Genomic DNA, 20,189 nt, shown 5'->3' with positions numbered 1-20,189 from the left:
AAGTCTGTGCACTCACGCCCGGCTGGCTCTGCTCGTGCCCGGGGGGAGGGGCCACACGAGCGACTCCCTCCGCCCCGGGGAACACCTCCCCGCCCGCCGGCTGAGCACAGCGCCTGCGCCACCGCACGGGGAGGGGAGGGGAGGGGGGCGGGGCCAAGCCGCGGGCCCCGCCCCTGCCCCGCACGAAGATGGCGGTGAGGACGTCACTCAGCAGATTTGGGTGCTGTCACGTGACTAATCGGAGGCTGCGGGTTTTTTTCCTGCACGACAGATTCGAGTGAGGGCGGGCAAGGGGGAGTGAAGCGGCTGAGCGTAGAGGCGGGGCGGGGATCGTGCCGTGGGGAGGGCGGAATCTGTTGTCCCCGACTGGTGCCTTATTTACCTCCACGGCCACTCGTCCAGGCCAAGATGGCGTCGGTGTGGGATGAGGCTGAGGTGAGGAGCCGGGCCCCGGGCGGGAGGTTGGGGAGCGGGCGGGATTCCGAGCTCGGGGGCACCAGCGCTGGGACCCTGGTCCCTGCCCCAGTCGAGTCGGGGTAGCGCCGTGTCCTCTCCCCGTGAGTTCGGCTGGCGGGGCCGGGACGTGAGGGGCCCTGGCGGCCGGTGACGGTGACTCTGTGTCCCCGCAGGACGGCGTGGGCGAGGAGGTGCTGAAAATGTCCACGGAGGAGATTGTGCAGCGAACCCGCCTGCTCGACAGCGAGATCAAGGTGAGGTGGGAGCGGGCGGCGAGGGGGCTGTGGGCGCTGCCGCTCTCCCCCGCCCGGCTCTGAAGGCAGAGCGGTGAGAGCGGGGGCTGCTGGCCAGGCACCCGGTTCCAGCCGCAGCAGCAGAGAAGTCCAGCCGGGGCCCCGGAGCAGCCCCCTGCCCCTGTCCCCGCAGATTGGGGCGCGCCGCCCAGGGCCGGTGGAAGATCCCGGAGCTCCTGGGCCCAGCCCTCTGCGGTCACTGCTCCCGCAGGGCTCTGCCAGCCTGGAGCCGGGTCCCCCGCCCAGGTAGCTCTTAAGGGCTGTGAGCAGCCAGTGCCCTGCGTTAGCATGCCCGGCTCCAACTTTTGGCCCCCGACCAGGCTAAGGGGCGGAACCACGGAGAGGGGGCCTGGGCCGGGCCTATTGGCAAGGGGGACACAGCCCCCATAATTTACTGTCTGGTCCATTTCAGCCGCCTCCCCCTACACACACCAGGAAGAGGCTGGTGCCCCTTGCCTGTTCCCCGAGCCTCCCCCACTGCCTTCGAGAGCATCCCTGCACCTCTGCTTTCCCCCATAGGTACACCCACTGCTCCCACAGGAGGCCATGGAGTATGTCCCCGTTGCCCTATATACCACTTCCCAGGCCCTACTGCTGCCTGCACTGCTCCTTTATTTCTGTTAAGTGCTGTTGATGTGCTGTGCTGCCTTCTGCCGTACACAAGATTCAAAAGGAGTCTGCAGTGTAAAGACAAGGATAAAGGCAGATGTATTGGGAGACCCAGAGCCAGGACTGAATTTATGTTGTTTTATAATGAAATGATGACGTGGGAATTGTATTCATTAGAAGCAAATTGTTGCTCTCCCCACTTGGTACTTAACAAAGTCCCTGGAAATTATAAGATATAAATGGATAGTAAGCAAGTGAGGAACTGTGGCAGGGGAATTAGCAGGTGGGTTGCTAATGCTATTAATGTTGTTTAGAGTTTTAAAATATTATCTTCTAGTATTTTGCTGACACTTGGGAGGAAGGCCTGGGCTTGTAGACCATTTTGGAAGAAGTACATTTTCAAAAAGGACTTTGAGCAGATTCTAGGTGCAGAGATGAGTGTACTACATAGGATATAGTTAGTTGAGAACAGCAAAGTAAAAAGACTTGAGTGCTGAGGGAGGTAAAAAGTGGAGACATTGTTGAGGAGTTTGTAGTCGTTCAAGAGGTTTGAAAAGGCTGTAGTTCTTCTAGTTCAAAGGTCCTTAAACTGTGGGGTGGGAACGTTTGGGGGAGCCTGGGCCAGCCCCCGCAGGGGACAGGGAGGAAGCGCCTCTCAGCTGCTGGCATCATGCCTTCCGGCTTGGGGAACAAGCTGCTGGCCTCAGCTCCACTCCTAGCCTCTGCACCATTGTCAGTTTGGGGACTGCTGTTCTAGTTCAGTATTTCATTTGCAGTAGCAGCTTGAATTAGAACATGAAAATGGCCGTACTGGGTCAAACCCATGGTCAGTATCTTACTCTGACAGTGGCCAGTACAAGGGACTTCTAAGGAAGTGAATAGGACAGGGTAATTTCAAGTGGTCCAGCCCCTGAGATTCAGTCCAAGCTTTTGGCAGTGGGAGGTTTAGGGACAACCGGGAGCATGGGGTTGCATCTGTGACCATTTTGGCTAATAGCCATTATGAATTTGTCTAATTCTTTTTTCAATGAGTTCCACAGGCTGACTCTGTATTTTGTGAAGAAGTACTTCCTTTTGTTTGTTTTAAACCTGCTGCCTATTCATTTCATCGGGTGACCCTTAGTTCTTGTGCTATATGAAGGGGTAAATAACATTTCCCTATTCATTTTCTCCATAGCATTGATGAATTTATAAACCTTTATCATATTGCCTCCCTCCCCTTAGTAGTCTCTTCTCTAAGGTGAACAGTCCCGTCATTTTAATCTCTTCTCATATGGAAGCTGTCCATCCCCCTAATCATTTTTGTTACCCTCTCTACAATATATTCTAAATTTATTTTATGGGATGACTAGATCTGCACTCAGTAGTCAAGGTGTGGGAATACCATGGATTTTTATAGTGGAATTATAATATTTACTGTTTAATTATCTATCTCATTCCTAATGATTCCTATCACTCTGTTAGCTTTTTTGACTGTCCCTGTAAATTGTGTAGATGTGTTCAGGAAACTATCCATAATGACTCAGAGATCTCTTTCTTGGGTGGTATCAACTAATTTAGACCCCATCATTTTGTATGTATAGTTGGGATTATTTATTTCTTATCAACATGGAATTTAATCTGTCATTTTGTCATCCAGTCATCCAGTTTAGTGAGATCCCTTTGTAAATCTTCACAGTTGGCTTTGGACTTAACTATCCTGAGTAATTTTGTATTGTCTGCCAATTTTACCATCTCACTGTTCACCTCCTTTTCTTGGTCATTTATGAATATGTTGAAAAGCACAGGTCCCAGTGTAGATCCTGTGGGGACCCCATTATTTACCTTTCTCCATTGTAAAAACTGATTATTTATTCCTATCCTTTGTTTCCTGTGCTTCAGAAGAAGTCATAAAAGCCTGCTTAGTGCTCCTAGATGTGCACTACTGTACCACAGGGGGGAGATACTTGTTCCAGACCCCAAGTGCTCATTAATATTGCACTAAAACACGTGGATGAAGAGCCCTTGTATCTTTAGCACAACTGTTGTGACTGTGAAGTGCTAGGAATGTTGAAATAAATGTCAAATTCTCTTTCGAAACCTATAAAACAACATGCCCCCATATGCCTCCAGTGTGCCTCCTGATATTTCAAGTTCTGCAGATTAATTCTGATTTTGATTGCATTTCCTCTTATCCATTTGAACTTTGCCACTTTTAATTTTGGTGTCCCTTGTGCTTATATTGTGGAACAGAGTAAAGAGGAGCCTAAACAGTCCTCTGTGTATCAGAATATTGCCACCAATGTTAAGGTGGCAGAAACCTCTCCATCGAGCCCTTACTTTCTCTTACACGAAATGCTCAGCATGCCATTTTCCAGGATGGATTGATTTAAATCAAGGCAGTTTAAATCTCCAAGTGGAAAGCCTCAATTAAAATAATCAATTTTAATAAACTTTTCCATTTGTACTTCAGTTATTTTCTAAATAAAATTGCAGTCTCCTTCGTTGGTATAACCATTAAAATGTTGATTTACAACTGAGCAGAGCCTTTACACTAGACTTACTGCATCTTTTTGCTAACTAGAAGGGTACACTGTGACTATATACATTTATTATTTTCAGATTCTTATCAATTGTACACTTCCAGTATATTAGAAAATGGTGAATGATGCTTATTTATTAGATATTATGCTTATGTTTTGTCATGTTGCATCCGGATGGTAACTGGAATTTAAGTAAACATGCAAAACATCATATAACATTTATTTTTATGAAAGAAAGCAACCTTAAATGTTTTGGATGCACAAATATCTCTTATCAAAATGTGTTTCATATTTACAACTAGGAACAAGAGGGATTAAATGTAGTCAGTGAATTAAACTGATTATTTCAGGTCCGCCTGGAAAAAATTTCAAATATGTCTAAAAGAATGTGATTGGAGCTTAAGTTCCTACTCTCTTATGTCTCTTGAATATGAGATGACAGTCTCCCAAGTTACTTGTAGATCTCATCCCCTCCCTCCTTGTTTTTATTCAGAGGCTGGAAGAGCAAGACAAGTTTTCCTCCTTTTTCAGTTCTTAGTCAATTACTCTATTTTAAACTAATTAGTCCAAATGGAGAAAATATTCTTTCTGTGCCTTCAGAAGAGGCTACTGCTGTCAAAAGCTGGTTTAGCAGTTCAAAAACACTTGTTTCATGTGCTTAGCTAAACTTCCACCAATTCTAGACTTCCACCACTTCTTTAAAATATTAGCAAACATGCACTGCTTGAATGGTTCACCTCCAACCCTGCAATTTATTATGTTGGCCTGATTAATGGGTGAGTATTAGATGCACATGTCATAGCAGCATCTTCTTCCACAGTTAGGCCTCTAACCTGGTACTTTGGTTTGAGAATATTAGTGAGAAAATGAGGTGGAGTAAGTGCTTGATCAGTCCACTTCGGTATTGCCTGTAGTTTAACTTTGTTGCAGGGTATTTCTGTCTTCAGTGTCTTGAAGTTTTTTCAATTTTTCAGCAGCAGCATCAATACAGCAGCAATCTTTCTGAATTTTTCCATAACTATGGAAATAGGTTTAGTGTATTCAGCATATCTTCTACATTTCTCCTTAGTCCAATGTTGACTACTTTGGCTGTGGTAGTTCCATCTCTGTCATGATTTTCTTCACAAATTGTCATCAGAATAGGCCAGTTCTTAATAAATAGGCTGAAACAATCAACCACTGAATACCATTATACATCTTCGGGGAGAATTGGTTTGTACCCTCCTGTTGTCTTCAGTGATGCTGAGGCAAAGTGATTGTTACAGAAGTATTTTGCAATTTCAGCATTATTTTCCTTTATTCCTGGAGTTGTACTTAAGTCTTCGGTTAAAAGATTAATCAAATGAACACCTCACCCATATGTTGTAAGTTTCAGGTTCTCTGCATTATTTTCTTCTATGTTTTTTCTCATCTTTGATACATTTGGTGCATTGTGTGTGACAAAGCTAAGCACTTGACACTTGAATTTTTGTTCACAGTTTTATAGCTTTTACTGCTATTTCTTTTATGTATTCTGTTGTATTGTGGGTGGGGGGATTTCCTGATGTATCAGTTGTTTCTGTAAAATAGTAAGCCCTATCTTCTGTTGTGTCACAAGCACATATTACTGGATCATTGTGCCCATTGTTCCACCCATCAAGACTCAGATTAACAAATTTTCCATCAATATCTTTCTGTACACTGTTCAGTTTCCTTCTCATACACTGTATCCAGCTACTATCTAGCAATGTCTGCTGTGCCAAGTGGAGTGTAGCTTGGCCGTAATGATTGAACCATGTCGGTGAAATGTTTGTTCTGAACAAGATGAAAGGGAGAACTTGTTGCATAAATCAACTGAGCAATCTATGGCGTTCTGCTGGAATTTGCTGGTTCTGATTACAAACTTATCCATGGTTTTACTGGATGATTATATTGGTAATTTACTGTTTGACATATGTTTGGTCGCATATCCTAGAATATCAGGGTTGGAAGGGACCTCAGGAGGTCATCTAGTCCAACCTCCTGCTCAAAGCAGGACCAATCCCCAACTAAATCATCCCAGCTAGGGCTTTGTCAAGCCTGACCTTAAAAACCTCAAAGGAAGGAGATACCACCACCTCCCTAGGTAACCCATCCCAGTGCTTCACCACCCTCCTAGTGAAAAAGTTTTTCCTAATATCCAACCTAAACCGCCCCCACTGCAACTTGAGACCATTACTCCTTGTTCTGTCATGTGCTACCACTGAGAACAGTCTAGATCCATCCTCTTTGGAACCCCCTTTCAGGTAGTTGAAAGCAGCTATCAAATCCCCCCTCATTCTTCTCTTCCGCAGACTAAACAATCCCAGTTCCCTCAGCCTCTCCTCATAAGTCATGTGTTCCAGTCCACTAATCATTTTTGTTGCCCTCCGCTGGATGCTTTCCAATTTTTCCACATCCTTGTAGTGTGGAGCCCAAAACTGGACACAGTACTCCAGATGAGGCCTCACCAATGTCAAATAAAGAGGAATGATCATGTCCCTCAATCTGCTGGCAGTGCCCCTACTTATACAGCCCAAAATGCCGTTAGCCTTCTTGGCAACAAGGGCACACTGTTGACTCATATCCAGCTTCTCGTCCACTGTAACCCGTAGGTCCTTTTCTGCAGAACTGCTGCCTAGCCATTCGGTCCCTAGTCTGTAGCAGTGCATGGGATTCTTCCGTCCTAAGTGCAGGACTCTGCACTTGGCCTTGTTGAACCACATCAGATTTCTTTTGGCCCAATTCTCTAATTTGTCTAGGTCCCTCTGTTTCCTGTCCCTACCCTCCAGCATATCTACCACTCCTCCCAGTTTAGTGTCATCTGCAAACTTGCTGAGGGTGCAGTCCATGCCATCTTCCAGATCATTAATGAAGATACTGAACAAAACCGGCCCCAGGACCGACCCTTGGCAGCTGGTATCAAGCAGAGTGCCCCAACTAGACATGGAGCCATTGATCACTACCCGTTGAGCCCGACGATCTAGCCAGCTTTCTATCCACCTTACAGTCCATTCATCCAGCACATACTTCTTTAACTTGCTGGCAAAAATACTGTGGGAGACTGTATCAAAAGCTTTGCTAAAGTCAAAGAACAACACGTCCACTGCTTTTCTCTCATCCACAGAACCAGTTATCTCATCGTAGAAGGCAATTAGATTAGTCAGGCATGACTTGCCCTTGGTGAATCCATGCTGACTGTTCCTGATCCCTTTCCTCTCCTCTAAGTGCTTCAGAATTGGTTCCTTGAGGACCCGCTCCATGATTTTTCCAGGGACTGAGGTGAGGCTGACTGGCCTGTTGTTCCCCAGATCCTCCTTCTTCCCTTGTTTAAAGATGGGCACTACATTAGTCTTTTTCCAGTCGTCTGGGACCTCCCCCGATCGCCATGAGTTTTCAGAGATCGTGGCCAATGACTCTGCAATCTCATCTGCCAACTCCTTTAGCACTCTCGGATGCAGCACATCTGGCCCCATGGACTTGTGCATGTCCAGCTTTTCTAAATAGTCCCGAACCGCTGCTTTCTCCACAGAGGGCTGGTCGCTTCCTCCCCATGCTGTGCTGCCCAGTGCAGTAGTCTGGGAGCTGACCTTGTTCGTGAAGACAGAGGCAAAAAAAGCATTGAGTACGTTAGCTTTTTCCACATCCTTTGTCACTAGGTTGCCTCCCTCATTCAGTAAGGGGCCCACACTTTCCTTGACTTTCTTCTTGTTGCTAACATACCTGAAGAAACCCTTCTTGTTACTCTTAACATCTCTTGCTATGAAATATTAGACATTGCAGATGTTGGATGTTCATAACACCATACATCTAAGCTGGCTTCTGAAACAAAATGGTGTGTGTGGTTTTTTTAAAAAAAAAAAAGTCACTTTTAATCATTGAGTATTACTCAGTGTACTACTTTAAAAAAAAAAAGATTGTAAATGAAAGATTCCTCCTCCTGCATCTGTTTGTACCACTGTTAAAATGATATTTTTATTATAAACCCAGTTTCATAGGGAAAATAATTATTAAATCATAAGGATAATTTAAATCTATTTAAACCCTTGTCTCCTAGCAACATACCAAACAGCTTGCGGGGGGACCTACATTTTTAAATATTAAAACTCATAAATGCCTAATAAAACATGACTTCTAAATAGGAAATCTCCAGCTAGAATATTTTATTATATTGAGCAATAAAAAATAATCATTTCAGAAGTCCAGCAATAACAGTAAAATGTAATTGATAAAATACTCCCACAACAAACTAACATACCAATTATATTTTAAACACAAACATTTTGACAATCATAAGCAATACACCCAAAACAGACACTTATTATTATAGTCTGTTATCATTTATTAGCATAGTAAGACACAGTAGGCAGGCCTTAAGAATTATGCAAAAATAAGATTACTAACATGTCCACATCATCTTCAAAGTCACTGCCTTTTGAGGAGCATTTTTCATGTTTCACTCTGACAAGCAGCCTTGTATTTCTTTGTTGCACTGTTTACACTTGGCACACATTCCTTTTTTACCCAGAGGTACAGTAATTTCTTGAACATATTCCCAAATAGGGTCTTTTTTATGACCTGCAGCCATGGCAGTTTTTTCCTCCAGTTTTCAGGTGTTGAAATCAACACTAGAGGCCACACTCTGAAGAATGACAGGTTTCAGAGTAGCAGCCGTGTTAGTCTGTATTCTCAAAAAGAAAAGGAGTACTTGTGGCACCTTAGAGACTAACCAATTTATTTGAGCATAAGCTTTCGTGAGCTACAGCTCACTTCATCGAATGCATCCGATAATTTATTAGTCTCTAAGGTGCCACAAGTACTCCTTTACTCTGAAGAATGTTGTCTTTTCTTACCACAGCCTCTTGCTCTGACACCAGGTTGCTCCTCTCTGGTTGCACATGCTGCTGCTCCTCCCTTGTTACATAACTCCCCTACCTCTGAAAAACAAAAGAACTAGCAACAAACCAAGACTTCTGCTCATATAACTCACATGCCTTTTACACTGATGTATTTTTTTTTATTTAACCACAAAGATGGAGGCAGTTGAGAAATTAATGGATTTCTGTTTGTATCTGTCTAGTAGATATTGAAGGAAACAGTTACTTGACGTGTCATCAGAATCAGTCCAGAAGCAAGGGCTGTTATTTACTGGGTAGATCAGTCAGTGTCTTTCAATGAGCTGGAGAGTAAGTTTCCATGGTGGGTGGAGTCAGATATTCCTAATTTGAGAACTGAGGCAATCAGAAGTCAGGTAGGAAGAAGCTATAAAATAGGAGTCTGAGACCATTCAGGTGGGCAAAGTGATGATCCTGATAAGGATACATGATGGTGTCTCCTGGAGTGAGAGACCAGATTCCAATGCCTGTGATGACTTTGCGAATCTTGTTCTCAGTAATACAGTTCCTGGGTCCCCCACAGGATCTTAATACAGTATATGACCTACTGTGCCATATTTATAAAGTTTGATCTCAAAAGTTAGATGTTTTTCCTCTGATTCTTTCTATATCTAGAGAACCAGCCTTTTAATGCAAAGTTTTTGATAGAGGCTCGTGGAGTCAGCATATTTAATTTTTATTTAAATATTTGAAGAGATTATAATAAATTTAAGTCTTAACATATTTTGTGTTTAAATTCAGATTTCATTTTAAACAGGTTTATTTAGAAAAAGAAAACTTACTATAACTTAAATAACAAAATAAAAAAAAATGTATCCACCCTACTGTTTGTCTTTTAACATTTCTCTAAATCACGTCTCCAGGTGCTTGTATCCAGGGGTGCTGAAACAATTCGTATAGTGAGGGTGCTGAGAGCCACTGAACCAAACTAAACCCGTGTATGATGGAAACCACTACAAGCCAGTGGGTGCAGCAGCACCTCTAGTTCCAGCACCTATGCTTGTATCGTGTCATAAGCAAATTTCTGTAGATTCACTGTAGCATAATCCTACAGTGTTAGAAAATGATTAGGGCTGTCAATTAATGGCAGTTAACTCATGCGGTTAACTCAAAAAAAAATCGCAATTCAAAAAATTAATCACAATTAATCATAGTTTTAATCACACTATTTAAATTTCAGTTGGTATTCTTTTTAAATATTTTGGATGTTTTTCTACATTTCACATATGTTGTAATTGAAATCAAATTGTGTACTTTTTATTACAAATATTTGCACTGTAAAAATGATAAAAGAAATAGTATTTTTCAATTCAACTCATACAAGTACTGTAGTGCAATCTCTTCGTTGTGAAAGTGCAGTTTACAAATGTAGATTTTTTTTTTGTTACATAACTGTACTCAAAAACAAAACAATGTAAAACTTCAGAGCCTACAAGTCCACTCAGTCCTACTTCTTGTTCAGCCAATCACTCAGACAAACAAGTTTGTTTGTATTTACAGGAGATAATGCTGCCCTCTTCTTCTTTATAATGTCAGCGGAAAGTGAGAACAGGCATTTGCATGGCACTTTGTAGCCAGCATTGTTAGGTATGTACGTGCCAGATATGCTAAACGTTCATATGCCCCTTCATGCTTCGGCCACCATTCCAGAGGACATGCTGATGACGCTTATTAAAAAAAGTGTTAATTAAATTTGTGACTGAACTCCTTGGGGGAGAATTGTATGTTCCTGCTCTGTTTTACCCGCAATCTGCCGTATATTTCATGTTGTAGCAGTCTCGGGTGATGACCCAGCACATGTTCGTTTTAAGGACACTTTCACTGCAGGTTTGACAAAACGCAAAGAAGGTACCAATATGAGATTTCTAAAGATAGCTACAGCACTCAACCCAAGGTTTAAGATTCTGAAGTGCCTTCCAAAATCTGAGAGGGACGAGGCGTGGAGCATGCTTTCAGAAGTCTTAAAAGAGCAACACTCTGATGTGGAAACTACAGAACCTGAACCGCCAAAAAAGAAAATCAACCTTCTGCTGGTGGCATCTGACTCAGATAATGAAAATGAACATGTGTTGGTCCGCACTGCTTTGGATGGTTATTGAGCAGAACCTGCCATCAGTATGGACGCATGTCCACTCAAATGGTGGTTGAAGTGTGTGAAGGGACATGTGAACCTTTAGCACATCTGGCACGTAAATATCTTGTGACACTGGCTACAACAGTGCCATCAGAACACCTGTTCTCACTTTCAGGTAACATTGTAAACAAGAGGCGGGCAGCATTACCTCCTGAAAATGTAAACAAACTTGTTTGAGCGATTGGCTGAACAAGAAGTAGGACTGAGTGGACTTGCAGGCTCTAAAATTTTACATTGTTTAATTTTTGGATTCAGGTTTTTTTGTACATAATTCTACATTTGTAAGTTCAATTTTCATGATAAAGAGATTGCATTACAGTATTTGTATTAGGTGAATTGAAAAATACTATTTTTTTACAGTGCAAATACTTGTAATCAAAAATAAATATAAAGTGAGCACTGTACACTTTGTAGTCTGTTGTAATTGAAATCAGTATATTTGAAAAACGTAGAAAACATCCAAAAATACTTAAATGTATTCTATTATTAACAGTATGATTGATTACGATTAACTTTTTAATTGCTTGATCACCCTAAAAATTATCATTGATGTCGAGCACTGTTGTGCTCTGAATGGTAGAAGTGTCAAAGGAAACTTCCTTTCCTTGAGAGGTGAAAGACGGTGAATTTGAGGGAAGCATGAGTTTGCCATTGGATAGAAATCAGTTAATTCAGATCTAAGTAGAATCTCCCTCGGAGAGATTAGTCGATATCATGGTGTTTTCCAGGGATACCAGCCTCTTCCTCTGGGGGCAGAAAGTGAGCAGATAAGACCACACTATAGATAGCAAGGCAGAATTTAATTATTTTGTTAGATACAATCCAAACCAAAGTTGTATTAATCTTTTATTTTTAAGCATTTTTTCCAATTTTTATGCATTCACTGAGATCTCTCTGAGTTGCCTTCAAAGAGTTTTGTGCAAGAGGCAGGACTGATGATCCAGGCTTCTCAACATCAACCTGTTCCAGCATCCGGAAACTGTTTTAAAAGTGATTTGCAAATTCTCTAATCCCTAAATGCAGGAACAAGTGTGGTGCTTGAATGTGCCAACTGATGAGAGTAAGATCTGAAAACGATTCTTCCAAAACAAAGTCTCCTCCTCCCGTGAGAAGGAATTCAAATTCCTGAATAGTTTTAGAATTCTTCAGATGGCATCAGGAGGAAATGATTTTTTGGGGCACTGATGTATACCTCAATCCCTAAAGTCACACTACTTAGGGCAAAACAGATTAGGATAACATTTTCCCCTCCTTCTTCAAAACTGCCTCCTGGGATTCATTCTGATCTTCTGATTGTGTGATGCATGTATGTATTTGTTGCTTTGTTTTGCTAAGGTTAGCACATTCCTAACTTGTGCTGATTTCAGATAATGAAGAGCGAGGTGCTGAGAGTTACCCATGAACTGCAGGCCATGAAAGATAAGATCAAAGAGAACAGTGAGAAGATCAAAGTGAACAAAACCCTGCCTTACCTCGTTTCCAATGTCATCGAGGTGAGTGTTGTGCCCTTTTGGAATAATGTTAGGAGTGATACCCTATTGGGAGCACAGCTTTTAATTTTAAGAGGTGCCTTCACTAATTGGAGGCAGGGGGTCAGTGGCTGGAGCAGAGGACTGTATGTAGTGAATCGATGTGAGTTGGGACCAGTGACTTCCTCTTTTTGTTTCTCAATCTGTAAAATGGAAACAGTTAGCAGATACTGATGTGTAAGGTCTGGTCTACACATGCTTTTTATATTGATTTAACTATTTTGATTAGGGGTGTAATTTTTCAGCTGAAGTAGTTCGTGGTACCATGTGCAATTCCCTCAGTATAAAAGTGATTATACTGAGGGCTGGCTTACACTAGGAAGTTAGGTTAACCAAGCTACATCCCTCAAGGGTGTGAAAAATTCAGCCCAAGAGATGTCGTTAAGCCAACCTAAGCCATGGTGTAAACAGCACTAGGTCAATGGAAGAATTCTTCAGTCAACCCTACCTATCGCCTCTTGGGGGTAGATTTACTACAGCAACAGACAAATTCCTTATATTGTTGCAGCAGTTGTCTACGCTGAAGCACTACAGCGACGCAGCTTACTCCTGGGCGAATTCTGCGCCACTGCGCATGCACAGAATTTATATCCCCACAGATTTCTTTGCTTCCCCGCAGAAAAATGACTTTCTGACAGGGAAGCAAAGGGAAGCCAAAAGAGCAGTCATGCGCTCCTCCCCAGCAGTATGTTTTGGGTGCCCAGGGCACGGGACGGGGGGGTGGGGTCTGGGGAAGACCCAGCTGGTGGCTCCTACCTTGTGCTGGACTCAGCTGCTAGTCCCGGTTGGGCTGGGGAGGACGTGACTTCCCTTTCCCCTGTATGGCATCTGGGGCCAGGTCAGACCCACCCCCAGATTTCTCCCCTAGCTGCAGGAAGCTCTGGAAACACCTTGCCCTCTTCTTCTCCTCCTCTCCTCTTCTTCCCCCCCCCCCCCCCGCCCCCCACTCCCTCGCTTCCTGCACTCAGTTGCAGGGGGAGGGATCCCTGTACCTGGAGCTGCCCCCCCCATCTGCCTAACCCCCATGCATCCAGACCTTCATACCCAGACCCTCCCACCAAGCCTCACCCCCCCCCCCGCACTCTGGACCACCCCAACAAACCCTACTCCCCATTGAGCCCCTCCTCCCCCCAGTTTAGCCCCAACCACCTTCACCTGGACCTCCCTGCAGAGTCCCGTTACCATTGCAACCAGAACCCCACAGCAAGCCCCTATTTATCCAGATCCCCCCCACAACCAGATCCCGCACCGAGTTTGCCCTGCACAGAACCCTCTCAACCCACACCTGGATCCCCCCACACTCAGCCCCTCCACACTTGGATCCTGCCTTGCTGAGCCTGCCTGCCCACACCTGGTGCACTGCCACAGAATGGCAGGGCCCTGGGGTGTTCCTGTGGCAGGCCTGGTCCTTGCACTGTGTCAGGGTTATGTGCAGCCTCACTGCTGGGGGTGAGAGCTGCACAGTGATCTCCCACCTCTGTGAAGCCAATGGCCTATGCTCCCCAGTGTCATGCTGGAGCTTCCACATTTATCTGACAAATTTTGCTGAATTTTTAAATTGTTGGCGTATAATGCCCTGAGGAGTAGCAACTGTACTATGCTGCTATGTTTCTAGTTAGACATATCCTGATATACCTTATTCCCCTTCTCTAATGGAAATAAGCTATAATAATATAAGTATTTTTATACTGGTTTAACTGCATCCACTTTAGGGAGGTTATCACTTAACTATGTATAGTTGGTAGTACAATTTTTGTGAATAGATGAACACTAAGGGGAATGTCATTGACCTAGCCTTAAGTTTCTCTGAAGTTCCTTGCAGTCTTCTATAATTTTATTTTTGGATTTTGCCACCTTTCTGCTCACCTACTCTTCCAGATCAATATTAAATAAAACTGGTCCTTGTATGGTACCTTGTGGATTCCCTGTTAACCTTTTTGCTGTGAAGAATCTGATCATTTATTCCTGCTCTTCTGTTTTCTCCATTAATTCAGCCCCTTGCAGTTAAAAAACTGAGTCAGATGCCCGAAGACAGATTAAATTCATGTTTTTGTCTTCTGATTTTTGGACTCCTCCAGACTACAATTCTGTCCCTTTAGCCATTTTCTCATTCACAACAGTATTTTGACCTGCACCCCAACTACTTAGTTTCCTTAGTAGACTGTTGAGTGACTTTGTCAAAGCCTTTTGAGAGTCCAAATAAATTATATCATCTGGTATTCCTTTATCTGTAATTTTTTGACATGCTTAAAGAATTCTAATAGATTAGTGAGGCATAATTTTCTTTTCCAGTAGTTGTGCTAGTTTGTGCTATGTCTTTCTCAGTGTTTCATAATTCTTTAATATTGTTTCAACCAATTTATGTGATACTAGCATTGGTTTGTTATACTGGAATGGGGAGGGTGCCTAGCACCACCAGCCACCACTCCTGTTCCCCAGGATTTTGCAGTGCCTTCCCCTGTGCTGTTGCCTTGTTGCTATGACAGGGAGCTCTGCTACTCAGGAAGCTCTAAATTCTCCCAGGGGATTTAACTACAGGCATAATCCTACAATTGGTGGATGATGGTAGACAGTGGGATGTTTAGTTTCCATTGCTTTGTGTGATTTTGAGCTAGGAACCCAATATCCGAAGCCTTGAGATGTCATCCAGGAGTGGGATGGTTAGACGGGCCTGATTCTGCTTCTAATGAGATCTTTTCTTCTGGTCTTCAGCTACTTGATGTTGACCCCAATGACCAGGAAGAGGATGGAGCAAATATTGATCTGGATTCCCAGAGGAAGGGCAAGTGTGCTGTGATTAAAACCTCCACACGCCAGGTGAGAGCCTGAACTTGTATAGATGTGGGGAGTGCTAGTAGGGCAGGGGTGGGCAAACTTTTTGGCCCGAGGGCCACATCTGGGTGGGGAAATTGCTTGCAGGGCAGGGGGTTGGGGTGTGGGAGGGGGTGCAATGTGCAGGAAGGGGCTCAGGGCAAGGGGTTGGGGCAGAGGAGCAGTGCATGAGGAGGCTCAGGGAAGGGGGTTGAGGTGCAGGAGGGGGCTCAGGGCAGGGAGTTGGGGTGCAGGATGCAGGAGGGGTTCAGCCTCCGGCCCGGCACCACTTACCTAGAGCAGCTCCGGGGTGGCAGCGGCACGCACTGGGGCCAGGGTAGGCTGCCGTCCCCATCCCCAGCCACGCTGCTTCACTCCGGGAAGTCGAGGGGGCGCAGAGGGCTCTGAGAGTTTCCCTTGCCTGGGGTACCTCCCCCGAACCTCCCATTGGCCGCGGTAACCTGTTCCTGGCCAATGGGAGCTTTGGGGGAGGTACCCACAGGCAAGAGTAGTGTGCAGAGTTCTCTGCTCCTCCACCCCCAGGGGCTGCAGGGACATGGTGTGGGCGCTTCCCAGAGCAGCATGGCACCACAGGGGTGGCAATCCCGAGGGCCGGATCCGGCCCACAGGCCATAGTTTGCCCAGCCCTGTTTGGTTGCTGTGCTTACATTGATTCCTTCCCCACAGACATATTTCCTGCCCGTGATCGGGTTGGTTGATGCAGAGAAGCTAAAGCCTGGAGACCTAGTGGTGAGTGGTTGCAATGTAACTGGCAGATATTGATCACATGGTGTTAGCCAGGGAATCTGGTATTTGGCTGGATTACTTTCTCATGAGGAAATGATCTAAGCAGATTTTTTCTAAGGCCTTGTTTGGACAAGGATTTAATGGTGAGATATTAGCATGTGTTAACTAATGCATTTGAAAAGTAGTGTAGACAAGGCACACTGGGCCAGATTTCCAAAGGCATTTAGGTGCCTAAATATGCAGTTAAATGCCTGACTCCCATTTAAGTCAATGGGACTTAGGCACATAACCTGTTTAGTTGTTTTCGTAAATCCCACTAGGTGTCTATATGTGCATTTTTAGGCACCTGAATACCTTGATAAACCCCTTGCCTTTATCATGTCAAGTTAAAGCCTAGACTCCTTACTAGTCTTTAACTCATCCAGGCCTTAAGAACCTGTCATGTCGCAGAACTGCATCATTAATTTTTTTTTTACTGAGTCCTGATGCATGAGCTATTTACCTCTATAATATCCTGACCCAGTGAGTCATCTGTAGGTGAACTATCTTCCTTAGTTGTTGCCTGAAAGGGCCTTTATCGAAAACTTCAGTCTAAGTTATTGCCTTTGTGTTTGCAGGGTGTGAACAAGGACTCTTACTTGATCCTGGAGACCCTACCTACTGAATATGATTCACGAGTGAAAGCCATGGAGGTGGATGAGAGGCCCACAGAGCAGTACAGCGACATCGGTGGGCTGGATAAACAGATCCAAGAGGTGACAAGCGGAGGAAGGATGGTCTAGTGGTTAGTCAGGGAATCCCACTTTCAATTTCCTGCTCCTCCACAGACTTCCTGTGTGACCTTGGACAAGACACTTTAGTCTCTCCGTGTCTCTGATTCCCATATATATCGTCAGGATAATAGCACTTCCTTACGTCATAGGCGTGTTGTGAGGATAAATACATTAAAGATTGGGAGGCACTCAGATACTATGAGTAATAGGGGTCATAGAAGTACTTAGAGTCCAGTCTGTGAATAACATGATCCCTACAGGTGTGTCGTGTCCCCCCCCGCATTTGAGTTTGAAATTGAGGCAGTCTAGATCCACGGGGTGGGAGGTTAGGGATTTAGCTTAAGGGCTGGATTAGCAGCAGAGGTAGAGACTCTGATGGAAAAAGTTTTCTTTTCTTAATGTTTTTCTGTTCTTGCAGCTGGTGGAGGCCATTGTCCTGCCAATGAATCATAAGGAGAAGTTTGAAAACCTGGGTATCCAGCCCCCCAAAGGAGTGCTCATGTATGGGCCACCTGGAACAGGGAAGACCCTCTTAGCTAGAGCATGTGCTGCCCAGACAAAGGTAAGAGGGATTGAGTGCACAGACCTGCCCCACTAGGGTGTCATCTGAGTAACAGAATCCCCCTGGGGCAGAGGTTCCCAAACTTTTCTTATTGCGTACCCCCTTCCAGATCTACCAGCTGACCATGTACTCCTAGCCTTCTTCTCACTGATACTTTGTGTTTTCTTCTTAACATTACCTGTCTTTAGCCATCTGTCCATATTTCACTCTCAAGTACAAATATAGTGTGACACATACCATCAGGAAAAAACCCTGACCAAGTTATGAGCTCAGTTAGACTGGACAGTTGCTGGACAAGTGAACCTGCACTGTCCGGTGATTGGAGGTGAGGAGGCTGGATGTCAGCATCTCTGTGGATCTGTGTTCTCATTGGTACATCTTGAAGTAAATTAACTAATTCCCACAGAGTTTTAAAGCTTCAGCTGAGTAGCCTATTATGAAAATGCAATAAATAAAATAAAATCCACCATTACGCAATTTCTCCCGCATACTCCCCAGAAATGCCTCATGTGTCACAGTTTGGGAACCCCTGCTCTAGGGTAAGGCATGATAGGCTCCAACCTGTGCTGTGAAGGGAGCAGAGAGTTGGTGCAAAGTGGGCAAAGGAGCTGTGTAACTGACTTGTTCTCTACCCTCCAGGCAACATTCCTGAAGCTGGCTGGCCCACAATTGGTACAGATGTTCATTGGAGATGGAGCCAAGCTGGTGCGAGATGCCTTTGCACTGGCCAAGGAGAAAGCTCCTTCTATCATCTTCATTGATGAGCTGGATGCCATTGGCACCAAGAGGTGAGAGCTGCAGGCCATGCTGTAAGAACTGGAGTGAACTCCCAGGATCATGGGGTAGGTGGGGAGTTTTAGGATGTGGCTCTACCTGGGTGCAGTAAACCCAATCTAATGGGTGGGGTCATTTCAAAAGCATATTTGTTTCCTGTATGAATAATTTGATCCTTCCTGCCAGCTCAGTCTGTTGCACAGCTATTGGGGCTGGGCAGCGAGAGCCACAAGGATAAGGCTCCTTTTTATTACCAGTAAACAGTGGTTCTACCTCAGTGCAAATCAATATTGCCAACACTGTTAGCGGGCACCTACCATGCTGGCATAGACCATATTAACCAAATTAATTAATTTCTGGCTTGAATGCAAATAGTTTGGGCCCAGTGAGACCCAAATGATGCCCATGTACATTTTGGAAGATCAAAACATGAAAGAGAGGGAGGGAGGCTGGTGTTGGGGCATTATAGGTGGTATGAGGGCACCTGGGGGAGTTACAGGCATGAGCAGAGTTGACTCAGTTTCCTGTATTCCTTCTCCAGATTTGACAGCGAGAAGGCTGGCGACCGGGAAGTGCAGAGGACCATGCTGGAGCTTCTGAACCAACTTGATGGATTCCAACCCAACACACAAGTCAAGGTAACTCTCTCCCTTCAAGAGGCAGCCCTGGTATTATCAAGCCCCAGTGGGGGGTTGCAAGCTCTTCCCGAGGAAGGTGATCTCATGGCACAAGAGAGCTGGTGGATCCTGCTAGGCTGGTATTCTTGCTCCTCTGTAGGTGATTGCTGCAACCAACCGTGTGGATATCCTGGACCCTGCTCTGCTCCGGTCTGGACGCCTAGATCGTAAGATTGAGTTCCCGATGCCCAATGAGGAGGCCAGAGCTAGGATTATGCAGATCCATTCACGCAAGATGAACGTCAGGTATGAAAGAGGAGAAGCCCAGCTCCTTGAGGGGCATTATGGAAAGTGTACCATAAATCTTTGTTCCTTAAGCCTGGGGCTGGAGGTGCTCCCTCCCCTGTGTAGAGCTTGATGCTGGGTGATTTAAGGACACTCTACACCTTGCTGTTGAATGGCAGTGTGGGGTTTTATGGGTTTGTTTTTTCTCTGTTGCAGCCCTGATGTGAATTACGAGGAGCTGGCTCGCTGTACAGATGACTTCAATGGAGCACAGTGCAAGGCTGTGTGTGTGGAAGCGGTGAGTATCACTTAACAGCCTGTTTCCTGCCCCCTCAGACTTCCACAGTAGATGTTAAGAAGGTGAAAAGAGGCAAGCTTGGGGTGGGATGGAGTAATTTATGACAGGTTGATCTGGTGCCAAGCCCATGCCCTCAGTCCCTTAACTACTCTCTCTCATTGGGGTAGGGGATGATCGCACTTCGGCGTGGAGCCACAGAGCTCACCCATGAGGACTACATGGAAGGAATCCTGGAGGTTCAGGCCAAGAAAAAAGCCAATCTGCAATACTATGCCTAATCTCTACACTGCAATCAGGTATTGTGGCCTTGGCAGAATTGGACAGGCTGGAATTCGAGAGGACTGGACTAAACAGAGGATGGTTAAGACTGGACTGTTTGGTCATATTATGTGCTGGAAAAAAATAAAGCTTTTTTTTCCTCCTTTAAAAAAAAAAAATTCTTGGCTAGATAAGGTTCATAATGCTACAGCTTGAAGGGAAAATAATTAATCCCCTCCATGAATGTGAAATTGGCTTTGAAGTCTTACGTCTTAGGGTGGGAGTAATTGCTTATGTTTTAGAGCCACTTGCTGTGGAGCAGGAGTGACTAATCTAAATAAACCATTGGGCAACAAGGTCCTCAACACATATACAATTCTTTCACTGCTACAGCCAGTGGAGGCAAACAGCTAAGCAGAGCCTGTCTAATGCTACCCTGGCTTTAGCAGTCTTTCGTTAGGGTCATGTACTTGTCCCATACCACAAGCCTCTTTACCTCTCCTTTGCAAAAGCATGTTCTTACCTTCTTGCTCCTAGTTCCACCCAGGATCCTTCCCTCTTGGTGACTGTTGCACCCCTTTCTCAACCTGTTAATATATGGCTATTGTATACAGCTTGAAGTGGAGTGA

General features: G+C 44.7%; 1 protein-coding gene across 3 annotated transcripts in view; it reads left to right on the top strand.

Annotated features, from left to right (window-relative positions):
- Window positions 1-166: 166 nt before the first annotated feature.
- PSMC3 (proteasome 26S subunit, ATPase 3) overlaps window positions 167-20,189 on the top strand; it is a 38,639-nt gene continuing 18,616 nt past the window's right edge. Inside the window, exons 1-12 of one of the 3 annotated variants that reach the window (XM_074955463.1) lie at window positions 167-277; window positions 630-710; window positions 12,274-12,399; window positions 15,148-15,252; window positions 15,934-15,996; window positions 16,611-16,748; window positions 17,185-17,328; window positions 17,968-18,116; window positions 18,644-18,740; window positions 18,880-19,025; window positions 19,221-19,302; window positions 19,470-19,598. In XM_074955463.1, the coding sequence (XP_074811564.1) occupies window positions 657-710; window positions 12,274-12,399; window positions 15,148-15,252; window positions 15,934-15,996; window positions 16,611-16,748; window positions 17,185-17,328; window positions 17,968-18,116; window positions 18,644-18,740; window positions 18,880-19,025; window positions 19,221-19,302; window positions 19,470-19,580 (1,215 nt within the window). In that variant the 5' untranslated portion in view covers window positions 167-277; window positions 630-656 and the 3' untranslated portion in view covers window positions 19,581-19,598. The other 2 variants (XM_074955461.1, XM_074955462.1) reach the window with 2 other exon arrangements.

The sequence above is a fragment of the Natator depressus genome, chromosome 6 (assembly GCF_965152275.1).
Source record: "Natator depressus isolate rNatDep1 chromosome 6, rNatDep2.hap1, whole genome shotgun sequence".
Lineage (NCBI taxonomy): Eukaryota > Metazoa > Chordata > Testudines > Cheloniidae > Natator > Natator depressus.
Note: the sequence above shows the minus strand (reverse complement) of the source record. Positions and strands in the feature narration are given on the sequence as shown.